General features: G+C 49.6%; 1 protein-coding gene across 2 annotated transcripts; it reads right to left on the reverse strand.

Annotated features, from left to right (window-relative positions):
- Positions 1-2985: 2985 nt before the first annotated feature.
- Positions 2986-8412, reverse strand: Znf48 (zinc finger protein 48). Of its 2 annotated transcripts, none has more exons than XM_057778279.1 (2): positions 8138-8412; positions 2986-5584 (listed from the first exon to the last, which is right to left on the reverse strand). In XM_057778279.1, exon 2 carries the CDS (start codon positions 5566-5568, stop codon positions 3799-3801), a length of 1770 nt encoding a protein of 589 aa, XP_057634262.1. In that variant the 5' UTR covers positions 5569-5584; positions 8138-8412; the 3' UTR covers positions 2986-3798. The 2 variants fall into 2 exon arrangements, with proteins under 2 accessions (XP_057634262.1, XP_057634261.1); XM_057778278.1 differs by having other exon boundaries at positions 8107-8276.
- Positions 8413-12767: the final 4355 nt, after the last annotated feature.

Raw genomic sequence — 12767 nt, forward strand, 5'->3', positions numbered from 1 at the left:
AATTAAAAGCATGTGCCACCACTGCCCAGCTGAGTTTTTGTTGTTTTTTTGTTTCGTTGTTTTTTTAAATATGTATTTGTGTGTGTGAGTACATATATGTGCACCATGTTTCTGCAGGAGCCCCCAGAGGTCAGGAGAGGGCATCAGATTTCCTTGAGCTGGCGTAAGAGATGAGTACTTGGAATCCAAGTCTTCTGCAAAAGCAGTAAATGCCACTGAGCCCTCTTCCCAACCCTAGTTAAATTTTTTTGTTGTTGTTGTTTTGTTTTCTTTTCGAGACAGGGTTTCTCTGTGGCTTTGGAGCCTGTCCTGGAACTAGCTCTGTAGGCTGGTCTCGAACTCACAGAGATCCGCCTGCCTCTGCCTCCCGAGTGCTGGGATTAAAGGCGTGCGCCACCATCGCCCGGCTTCTAGTTAAATATTCTTTTTTTTTTTTTGGTTTTTTGAGACAGGGTTTCTCTGTAGTTTTGGAGCCTGTCCTGGAACTAGCTCTTGTAGACCAGGCTGGTCTCGAACTCACAGAGATCCGCCTGCCTCTGCCTCCCGAGTGCTGGGATTAAAGGCGTGCGCCACCACCGCCCGGCCTAGTTAAATATTCTTAAAGTGGCAGTTAGGTTCTGGATGTATAAGAAACTATTTATGGGAGGCTGGAGAGATGGCCAGAGATCCTGAGTTCAGTTCCCAGCAACTACATGGTAGCTCACAACCATCTGTAATGAGATCTGGCGCTCTCTCCTGGTGTGCAGCAGAACACTGTACACATAATAAATCTTTACAATGAAAAGAGAAACTGGCCCTACCACACTGTCACAGGCGCACCAAGGAGGCCCCTCCTCAAAGACCTTCAGTACGCTTTGCTGTACTTTTGCTCCCTCCCTCTCCCCGTGGACTTTTCAAGAGGAATGGGGGGGATCTAAAAATGCCTGACTCACCATGAGGGGAAGGGGAAAGGGAGGCATTACACCCCTGAATATGCCTTGCACCTCAGAATCTTCATTAAAACTGAAGAATCCAGCCGGGCGGTGGTGGCGCACGCCTTTAATCCCAGCACTTGGGAGGCAGAGGCAGGTGGATCTCTGTGAGTTCGAGACCAGCCTGGTCTACAGAGCTAGTTCCAGGACAGGCTCCAAAACCACAGAGAAACCCTGTCTCGAAAAACCAAAAAAAAAAAAAAAAAAAAAAAAAAAAAACTGAAGAATCCACAAGGCAGGACACAATAGGCTCTTATCCCTGCTGCTTCGGATCAGTCATCTTCAAATCTCTAAACTTGAGTTTTAACTATCTCAGCTGAATTCTCAGTTTCTCAGTAGAGGAAAGGAACAGAGAACCCTTTGCTCTGTAAAAAGCCAAACAAGTGGAAGACCTAATGCTAACAGTTGATGACTCAGCTGGCCTCCATTTAAGCTAGAAAGCCATCTTAGAGACAAAATTAGGCTCATTTCTGGTTATGATTTAATCTTTTCTCAAGATTGGGCTATGCCCCACCTGTAACCTTAACTACAAATGGCTCTGTACTGCCTGTTACAGGAAATGGCAACCATGCCTTTGTTTCAGAGGTGTTTCTCACCATCTTGGGACCCTACCTTTGTTTCTAGAAGTTGTTCTACCTTGTTTCAACAGCCTTGCAATCATGTCTGTTTTAGGTCATGATGATTAACTTATGTTTATGCTCTGCTCCTATAATTCCTATTTTGCCCATCAAATCCCCCATTTTGGAAACCCCTACCCCTAAGCTATAAAAACTTTATCTTCCTCAAATTCAATGTGGACCTCTTGAACCCTAGGCAGCCCATGTACAGCAATTAAAAGCTTAATTTAATGAATTTGGCCATGATGATTTGGGTTGGTGATCTTTCTCCTTGCATCTTTGGGATTAACCAACAACCCCCCCTTTAAGATTTCAAAATTTTATGCATATTGAATGTTTGCTTGTGTCCTTGTATGTGCACCATATACTTGCCTAGTGCAGCAGAATTCAGAAGAGGGCCTCAGATGCCCCAAGACTGGAACTGGGGCTGGTTTGTAAGCCACTACACGTGTACTGGGAACAGCCAGGTCTTCACCTCTGAGCCATCTGCCCAGCCCAGGAGTTATGCTGCAGTGATGACAGGGTTTTCAATGGAGCAGTGACATGACCTGGCAGAATTAATTCACTGGGGGACAAGGAAAGCATCAGGAAGGGTCCTCTAAGAGCCTCTTTAAGAGCTCCACTTAGGTCCAACAAAATTTCCATGCACTCAGACACAAGCCTCTAAGGACTCTTGGGGCAGATCGCAAAGTTCCAGGGTTTCAAGTTTGCACCTTATTTCACAAAAGTCTGGAGTAATTGATTTCTGGGGAAGCCTGTCAGATCTTGAGAGACCATCTATGACAGTTCCTGAGCACTTAGCTGAGTTAGCAGGTCTGGTAAGAACTTGCCAAGATGAATGGAGCTAATGATTCCTGCCACTGGCCAGTTAGGTCAGCTCCTTTCCCTGCCTATTGATGCTTTTAAGGACAAGATAGGAATGTACCTCCTGCTTCTGTGGAAATACTGGAAGTTCTAGAGGCCTGAGCAGGTAGGTCTTACATCTTTGCTGGTGATGAATTAGCTTCCAGACTTTGTGAACGTATCCAGGCAGCTTGGCAGCATCCTGTCATACTCACTGATCACTAGCTCTTCCTTGGCATCACATTTTCCTTTCAAAGGTCATGCCAGTTTGTAGCTAAGTTCTTGTGAACAACCAACCAGACCTTAGCCTATGAAATCAGCCAACAGACATGAAGACTGCTTTTCCCTGGGACTGCAGGCATGAGCCATGACACCCGCCCCCAATCAAAGCAGCTACATCATCTCCGACAATCTTCTATTTAACAGACTTAAGGCAAGGGACCATCTAGGGTTATTATGGCTGACGGCTTTGCCTACAACAGTGCCTCTGTGCCAACTTCAGCCTTGCTGGTGTTTGTATTTATTCATGTACACACACACATCAGACAAGGGACAGTTTATTAGTAAGGAGACAGACAGACACATGGCTGTGGAGACTTGTTTCTCTGGCCTGCACTGGCCCTGCCCTCGCTCAGCAAGCTGGTCTTTGCAGATGTCCATGATGACCTAGGCTTTGCATCCAGACTGGAAGCTCTGAACGCTCCTGGTAGCTTGCTCTACTTCAGTGTCCCAGCATCAGGGCAGCAAGGGCCCTCAAAGCACATAGATTTAAGCTTTTCCCCAAAGAGTCCTCCCTGGATAAAACTACATCCAGAGATTCACAGGTAGAGGTAGAAACTACCTACGCCACAGTCATATTTCCCCCTTAGGGTGGTCAGGATGCCCCTGCCTGTTTTCCCCGCCTAAGATTGGGAAGATTAAGGGTCTTTTGTTGTTGTTGTTTTACCATGTAGTCCTGGCTGACCTAGAACTCTCGATGTAGAGCAGTCTGGCCATGAATTCAAGATCTGCCTGCCTTTGCCTCCTGAGTGCTGGAACTCAAGGTTGTACACCACTGCGCCCAGCAGAGAGGTGCGCTCTCAACAAGAGGCAGCAGGATTTTTAGAGACTCCAGCTTACTGAGTTTCGCAAGTATGAAGTACTTACTCTAGGCAGCGCACGAGAAGCTGTGGTACAGCTCGTGCTGGCAAGGCTCCCGACACCTAGCCACGAGTTTCCTGAGTGTGAACATTATGGTCTTCAGTCTGTTCCTATCTATTCTCATCCTTCTCATCCCTCCCACCATTTCCCAGGCTTTTTTTTTCTGCCTTCAGCAGCAGACACCCTCCCTCTGGTACCCTAGGCCTCTACCCTCCCTGGACTCCCCATCACTTCATTCCAGTTGGTGACCCCTCCTGGAGGAGGGGCCTTGACCGGACATCCGCTATCCCAAAGGGCCTCAGGACCAGATGCCCACGCTGGTGCTTGATCCGAGCAGAGCTGTCACTGAAGCCCTTGCCACACTCTGCGCATTTGTACGGCTTCTCCCCGGTATGTGTACGCCTGTGCTTGACTAGATCCGAGCTGCGGGGGAACTCCTTCCCACAGAAGCCACACATATGAAGCTGGCTGGGTCCAGAGGGCTGGCCCCGCACTCGAGACTGAGGGACTATGGGTACAGGCCCAGGTGGGTTATGTGGCCGCAGGAGGGTGAATGGTGGTGGTGGCCTGGCACGCTCGCCCTGGTGCGTGCGGAGGTGCTTGACTCGGGCGGAACTGTCAGCAAAACCCTTGCCACACTCAGGACAGAGGTAGGGTTTCTCCCCTGTATGAACACGATGGTGTTTCACCAGATCAGAGCTTCGGCGGAAGCCTTTGCCACACTCAGGACACTTGTGGGGCTTGTCACCAGCCAGTGGTGGGGGTGGCTCCCCAGCCTGTGGGCCCCCAGGCTCTGGTTCCAAGCCAGGCAGGCCAAAGGGCCCATCACTGGAATGTGAGGGGCTTCGAGGTGTCAGTGAGGGGCTTGTGCCAAGAGGAGGTGGAGGTGGGCTGGGGATGAGGGGGGCTACTGGATAGGCGGAGAAACTGAAGTCCTGGGGCTCCACGTGGGTGAGGCGGTGGCGAAGAAGGGTAGAGCTGAGGCTGAAGGTACGGTTACATTCTGGGCAGGCATGAGGCCTCTGACCACTATGGGTGCGTAGGTGCTTCACCCGCGCAGAGCTGTCGGCAAAGCCCTTGCCACACTCGGGGCACAGGTAGGGCTTCTCGCCGGTGTGTACCCGCAGGTGCTTCACCAGGTCAGAGCCCCGGGCAAACTCCTTTCCACACACATCACAAGCGAAGGGTTTGGGTCCTAGGTGACTACGCTGGTGGCTCAGGAGGCTGCAGCTTAACACAAACCTTTTGCCACAGTCAGTACAGCTATACGGCTTGTCCTGGGCCTTGGGTCTCTGTGTAGCCACAGGAGCTGCCTGAGACGGTTGCCGCCGTGGAGTCACTGGCCGGGGGAGCTGCTCCCCTCTGTGTGTCCGCTGGTGCTTTATTCGGGCAGAGCTGTCACCAAAGCCCTTGCCACAGATACCACACTTGTAGGGTTTCTCTCCCGTGTGTGTCCGCTGGTGTTTGACCAGGTCAGAACTCTGCCGGAAGCTTTTTCCACATTCACCACAGATAGTGGGGCGCTCACCAGCAGGAATCCGAGACCGAGGCATCTTGGGAGGACCCGAGGCTGGGGGCCGGACTCTGAAGGGCTTCTCACCAGTGTGAGTTCGTTGGTGTTTGATTCGGGCTGAGCTATCCCCAAAGCCCTTGCCACAGACCCCACATTTGTAGGGCTTCTCCCCCGTGTGAGTTCTCTGGTGTTTCACCAAATCTGACATCTGCCGGAAGCTCTTGCCACACTCACCACACACTGCGGCTCGGTCATTATTAGCCTGTCCCCAGCGGGGTTCTCCCAGGACCCTGGGGACTGGGTCTCGAGGCTGACGCTTCCCAAGCCCCTCTCTGTGGACCCATAAGTCATCCCAGCTCTGAATGCCTTCAGGTTTGAGAGAAGCATTTCCTACTTCGTGCCCTGGGGCTAACTGTTCTTCCTTGAACTCTAAGACATCCTCTTCCTGTGGAGTGTGTTCAAACTCATCCACGGGAGCCTCCATATTCTCACTCCCTAGACTGGGGAAAGAAAACAGAATTATAAATCTCACCCTTTGGCTCAACCTCATTTTTTCTTTCAGTGCTGCTGAAGCGGAAGTCAGGGCCTCTACCCCTAAAAGTAACTTCCCCAGGAAGACTCCACAGTGCACGAGCTCCTGAGTTCTCCCTCTCTACTGAATTTGGGGAGCACTAATTATCTGCCGCTCAACTGTAAGAACCACTGTGCGGTATCCCGCGCTCTCTTTGTTTTATTTTGAGCCAGGAGTTTCAATAACTTGCCCAGGCTGGCCTTAAACATTCAATCCTGCCAGGCATGCGTTTAATGGCAGCACTGGGAAGGCAGAGGCAAGTGGATCTGACTTCAAGGCCAGACAAGCAGGATACACAGTAAGAACTTGTTCCAAAACAAACACCATTCTCAGCTACCAAGTCCTGGGATTACAGGTATGTGCCACCGTCCTGGCTTACTACGTTTTTAATTGACAATCACCAAACTCTTTATTTTACATTCATGGAAACAAAGAATTAAAGAAATTTTCTTTCTTTTCCTTTTTTTTTTTTTTTGTGACAGGTTTTTTCTTTAGTCACCAACCAGTTCCCAAACCATGACACAGAGATTACTAGTTTGAAAGCTCGGCCTTAGCTCATGCTTGCCCCACTAGCTCTTATGACTTAAATTAGCCTGTTTCTCCTCATCTGTGTTTTGCCTCGGGGCTTTTTACCCTTCTTTCTTTTGTTCTGTATGTCCTACTCTGTCTTGCTGGCTGGCCCAGGGTTCTCCTCCTCCTCTCTACCTGCCTATCCCTCTACTGCCTAGCTATTGGCTGTTTATCTTTTTTTTTTTTTTTTTTTTTTTTTTTTTTTTTTTGGTTTTTTGAGACAGGGTTTCTCTGTAGCTACAGAGCCTGTCCTGGAACTAGCTCTTGTAGACCAGGCTGGCCTCCAACTCACAAAGATCTGCCTGTCTCTGCCTCCGCCCGGCTGGCTGTTTATCTTTTTATTAGATCAGTCAGAAACCGTAGGCAAAACAACAGCACATCTTTACATAATTAAACAAATGTAACACACCTTTGCCTAATTACAAATATTCCACAACATTTTTTTTTTCTTGTTTTACAAGACTTTACAAGGCTGTCCTAGAACTTGTTCTGTAGACCAGGCTGGCCTTGAACTCACAGAGCTCGGCCTCCAGAGTCCTGGTATCAAAGTCATTTGCCACCACCACCCAGCCCACCCCCATCCAGACAGGGTTTCTCTTTGTAGCCCTGGCTGTCCTGGAACTTGCTTTGTAGACCAGGCTGGCCTCAAACTCAGAGCTCCGCCTGCCTCTGCCTCCCAAGTACTGGGACAAAAGGCATGCTCCTGACTAAAGAAATTTTCTTTTTATTTATTTATTTATTTATTTATTTATTTATTTATTTATTATGTATACAATATTCTGTCTGTGTGTATGCCTGAAGGCCAGAAGAGGGCACCAGACCTCTTTACAGATGGTTGTGAGCCACCATGTGGTTGCTGGGAATTGAACTCAGGACCTTTGGAAGAGCAGGCAATGCTCTTAACCACTGAGCCATCTCTCCAGCCCAAGAAATTTTCTTAAGGTTCAAAAGTTAGAGAATAGCCAAGTTTCTAATTCCCATCTCTCCAAGCCTGTGTTATATTACAGTTTCTCTATTTAGAAAATCTAGGATGTGGTCTATTGAATCTGTTTTGTTTTTTTCCTTCAGTTTTTGAGACATTCTTTTTTTTTTTTTTTTTTTTTTTAAGTTTTTTCGAGACAGGGTTTCTCTGTGGTTTTGGAGCCTGTCCTGGAACTAGCTCTTGTAGACCAGGCTGGTCTCGAACTCACAGAGATCCACCTGCCTCTGAGACATTCTTACTATATCACCCAGGATAGCTGTGAATGCAACACCCTCCTGGAATTACAGGTATGGGTCACTACCACTGGCTCTATCCCCTCCCCTGGAACTTCAACGATCCTGTGCGTACTTACTTCCCTACAGATACTCTGGAGTGGTAGGAGAGAAAAGACAGTAACAATGACTGTAACTGTGGGTTCCTAACAACTCTTATCACAAGGGAGGCAGGAGATTAGACGTCAAGGACAAGCATCACTCCGCAGCAAGAGAAAACTATGGAAAGGAATGAGGTTATTAGGAAAAGGTTACTGAGCCTAATTGGGGGGGGGGGGGTTGCACGTAACACTAGGTTCACTAAGGCTTTAATTAATAGTAATAAGGAAGGTGAAGGAGGTTTTGAGAAGGGAGCCAGGATTAGGGCTGGATTTACATCAGACTGGCTGCAGACAGCACGCTGAGGAGGCCAGGGCAGAGGAGGTCATCACAATTGAGCCCGGAGGCCTGCAGAAGAGGCGAGGCAGTGAGGAGGACTGAAGGCCCGCGGGGGAGGGGAGAGCATGGTGGAGGATGCCCGCCCCTCGGCCTGGCGCACAGTAGGTGCTCAGAAACGCTGGCTCTGGATTTTGCTCCCGCGCCCCTTCACCCACGTCCGACTTTCCCGAGTCCCCAAGAAGCCATTACCTGCAGGCGCGGTGCCGGCCGCCGCCCTCACCTGCGCCGACGGCTCTCTGCCGCTCCCAGTCCTCCGAGCCGCGGAGCTCGGCGCCTCAGGGTTCTGCCGCCGGCTGCACCGTCGGCCCACGAGCCGGGCGCGTCTCCGGGCACTCCGCGGGCAGCCGCCGTCCCCTTCCCCGCGGTGCAGCAGGGACCCAGCCGCCGGCGGCTCGCTCCGGTGTAGGCTCCGCGCCACGCCGGGAGGGGGCTCGGCCCACGTCCCGGGCACCGCGGGGCGGGACGGGAAGCGGAAGCACGGGCCTCAGCGAGCCGCTCTAGGACCCGGAGGAGCCGCGGGCTCGGCGGCCACGAGGACCACTCCAGCGGTGCCCTGCGGCGTTAGCGGAGGGCCTCCCCGGCTCGTCTAACTGGCGCGGTGCGGCCCGGCTGCCCGCGCGGGACAACGGGGAAAGAGCCCGGGGATGGGGTGGGAGAGACCTGGGCAGACAAAGGGCTACGGCGACCCGGCGGGCGGGCGGGCGGGCGGGGCGGGGCGCTGGGGCGGGGGAAACAAAGCCCAGCTCGGGGTGGGGGCTGGGCTGGGGCTCGGCACCCCAGCGGAGCTCCAGCCTGCCAGGGCCTTGCCCAAAAGCTACGAGTCGGGACACTGTCGGCGAGAGACGCCGCGCAGAGGCAGGACCTAGAGAATGGGTACCGGAGACAAAGATGTAGAAACAGATAAGGGGCGTCAAGTCCCCCAAGCGGAGTCCTGGGCCCTAAGATGCGGAGAGCCTGGAGAGAAACAGGCGGGAGGCAGAACAAAGAGCCACAGGCAGAGACAAAGGTAGACAAACAAAGGCTGCCAGTTTTGCAAAGGCCAAACCCAGGGAGAGACTGAAGAATCCAACTTGATGGAGCCATGTTCCATGCGACCTAGTCACTGGAAACAATCCCAGGATCTTGTGTTGTAGGCAGGCTTTCTTTTGTAGAGGTGAGTGCCTAGAGTCTTCGATCCAGCCACAAAAAGAGAGGAATAACGGGGCTTTTATTTTATATGTATTAAAGCAGAAGTTTGAGATAAGGATGATACGCATCATCCGTCCCTTGAGTGCTCCCAGTTTTAAAGAAAAACATACAAATTATTAGACAGAGAACCGGAGCCAGTGGGTAAAGGTGATTGCTACTAAGCTTGACAATCTGAGTTCTCTTCAATTCACTTAGTGGAAGGAGAGAGTACACGTTGTCCTCTGACGTCCAAATGCATTCCCCCATTACTACAAATTTAAGAAATTCTGACTTAAACTGCCGGGCAGTGGTGGCGCACGCCTTTAATTTCAGCACTTGGGAGGTAGAGGCAGGAGGATCTTTGTGAGTTTGAGACCAACCTGGTCTACAGAGCGAGTTCCAGGACAACCAAAGATACACAAAGAAACCCTGTCACAAAAAACCAAAAAAAAAAAAAAAAGTCTAACAAACAACATATTTAGAAAATAATAGAGTCGTGCCCTGTGGTGGTGCATGCCTTTGATCCCAGCACTTGGGAGGCAGACTTCTGTGGTCTACAGAGTGAGTTCCAGGCTAGACACAGAAACCCTGTCTCAAAAAGAGAATTAAAGCTGAAGAGATGGCGATTAAGAGCTTGCATCGTTCTTACAGAAGACCAAGGTCAGCTCCCAGCACCCACAGCTAGGCAGCTCATAATTGCCTGGAACTAGCTCCAGAGAGTCCTTTTTCTGGCTTCAAGGGTACCGCACTCACAGGCACAAATCCACACATGCACCATACACAGTCACATATACATATAATTAAAAATTAAATAAGAGGTCACAGGCATGCAGCTTTAATCCCAGCACGGGAGGCAGAGGCAGGCCAGGCCTATCTCTGTGAGTTTGAGGCCAACTTGGTTTGTAGAGCTAGTTCCATCCAGATCAGTCAAGGCTACACGAGAAACCCTGTCTCAAAAAAACAAAAAAATCAAATGATAAAATAAGAAAAGGATTGGGACTGGGGAGATGTTTCAGTGGATGAAGTGCTTGCCACGTGGCCTGATGATCGGGGTTCAAATCCTCGGCACTCATAAATGCCCAGATAGTGGCTTACCTATGACCTCATTATTCAGCAGCCGGAGAAAAAGATCCCCCAGAACGAGCTGACTTCTAGACTAGCTGAATTGGGGAACTAGCACACACATTCACACACACACAAATAGAGGCTTGCAGTTATATTGCTCAGTGATGGAATGCATGCTGAATATGCTGGAGGCCCGGGATGGATTCCAGCAAGTGAGGGTATGGGGAGGCATAGAGAACTGTAAGGCACTTAAATGGTTCTACAAGACAAGGTAAAGGTGGTGCGTGTAGCTATCACTGGTAGATGCAGAGTACAGTGGCCATCTGAGGCCTTCCATGTCTCAGCACAAGACATCGGAGAAATTTCTACCATGTTTTGCTGCATATATATGTAAAATTTCCAAGTTTTTTTTTTAAGGAATTGGATGGGGACACATAGAGCAGGGGTAGAGGCAGAGACAGTTTACTAAGAAAGAAAGCATTTCCAAGAGAGGAAGTGGGCCAGAGCTGGGAGAAAGGCTAGAAGTTCAGAGGTGGTCAGCCTGACGATTGGGCCTTCAGAGGACATCTGTGAAAACCACTTTACAGCGCCTGAGCTGTGCTCGGCTTTGTCAGCTTTCCTGGTCTTCTGGCAGCTGTTGTCTTTCATGTGCTGATTTTGACCTCACTCTCCACCCCACTATCCTGCTACTCAATACTCTAGCATTCTAGGGGCTTGAGGCAGGGAGATCCCAAATTTGAGGCCATCCAGGGCTATGTACGCTATATCTCCATAAACAAGTTATGTTTTTTTCAAGACGGTTTATCTGTGCAACAGCACTAGCAGTCCTGGAACTAACTCCTGTAGACCAGGCTGGTCTCGAACTCACAGAGATCCGCCTGTCTTTGCCTCCAGAGTTCTGGGATTAAAGGCGTAGGCCACCACCGCCCATCCCTGTCCTGGAACTTTAAAAATATTAATTTGTGCCCATCCTGTTAGCACATGCCTTTAATCCCTACACTTGGGAGGCAGAAGCAAGTGGATCTCTGTGAGTTCGAGGCCAACTGGTCTACAGATAATACAGCAATAAAGAAAACTTCACCTTAAAAATGCATCACTGGGGGCCGCAAAAGAGTGGGACGGTAAAGTACTTACCACCCAGTCTGACCTCAGTTCGATCACTGGGACGCCCACATGGTGGCAGCAGAGAGCTGATTCTGGCAAGTTATCCACTGCCCTCCGTACTTGCAGTGTGACATGCATGCATGCCCATAATAAATAAAAATTTTAAAAGAAAGAAAGGCAGCCGTGGTGGTTCTCTCCTTCTCTCTCGGCACTTAGGAAGCAGAGGCAGGGAGAGCTCTGTGAGGTCTAGGCCAGCCTGATCTACACAGAGTGAGCTTCAGGTCAGAGATTATGGTGAGACCTTGTCTCAAAAAACAAACAACAACAACAAAAAAAACTGGGCGGTGGTGGCGCACGCCTTTAATCCCAGCACTCAGGAGGCAGAGGCAGGTGGATCTCTGAGTTTGAGGCCAGCCTAGTCTTCAGAGTGAGTTCCAGGACAGATTCCAAAGCTACAGAGAAACCCTGTCTTGAAAAACCAAAACAAAAAGAGAGAAAGAAATATACATAAATAACTATGTATAAGCAAAGAAGAAAATCTAGAAGAATACATATTAAACTGGTGTTATATTAATGCAGCGATATGAGATTAAAAATTTCTAATTCAGGGCCGGGCGGTGGTGGCACACGCCTTTAATCCCAGCACTTGGGAGGCAGAGGTAGGCGGATCTCTGTGAGTTCGAGACCAGCCTGGTCTACAAGAGCTAGTTCCAGGAAGGCTCCAAAACCACAGAGAAACCCTGTCTCGAAAAACCAAAAAAAAAAAAAAAAAAAAAAAAAAATTTCTAATTCATACAAAAATTTAATCTGCACTCGGGAGGCAGAGGCAGGCGGATCTCTGTGAGTTCGAGACCAGCCTGGTCTACAGAGCTAGTTCCAGGACAGGCTCCAAAGCCACAGAGAAACCCTGTCTCGAAAAACAAAACAAAAACAAAAACAAAAAAAAAAAATTTAATCTGCTTATAAAATGACAGGTTTCCTAATGGTATTTTTGTTTGTTTATTTGTTTTGTCTTTCAAAACGGAGTTTCTCTTTGTAGCCCTGACTATCCTGGAACTATATAAACCAGGCTAGTCTCAAACTCAGAGATCTGCCTGCCTCTGCCTCCTGAGAGCTGGAATTAAAGGAGTGTGCTACCAACAACCAGCCCTAATGGTATTTTTTACATATTTCATTTTGGTTTGTTTCACATAACCATCAGCTCGTCTCCTACCTCCCTGATCCTCCTTTAACTCCTGTATCCCCTTTTAGGATTCAGGCATTGTGCTGGCCTGCCCTGTTATCTGGCAGGATGTACCCACTTAATACCTTGGCCAACCCAGGGTACTAGTCTGTACTACACAGGTGCAGAGGTCCCTCTAAGAGCCGAGCTTGAGCCTACTCCTGACCCCTTCCTTTCTACCGTTCTCCCTGAGGAGGCAGCTTTATGTCTCCCCCCCCTCTCTCTCTCCCTCTCCTTCCTCTCTTTCACCCTACTCTGTCTCTCTTTCTCTTCTCTTCCCTTCTCTTGCTTC

This window comes from Chionomys nivalis, chromosome 8, assembly GCF_950005125.1.
Source record: "Chionomys nivalis chromosome 8, mChiNiv1.1, whole genome shotgun sequence".
Lineage (NCBI taxonomy): Eukaryota > Metazoa > Chordata > Mammalia > Rodentia > Cricetidae > Chionomys > Chionomys nivalis.

What these genes read in the sequence shown, in the direction of transcription:
- Znf48 (XM_057778279.1), bottom strand. Translation starts at nt 5,568, where the DNA reads ATGGAGGCTCCCGTGGATGAGTTTGAACACACTCCACAGGAAGAGGAT.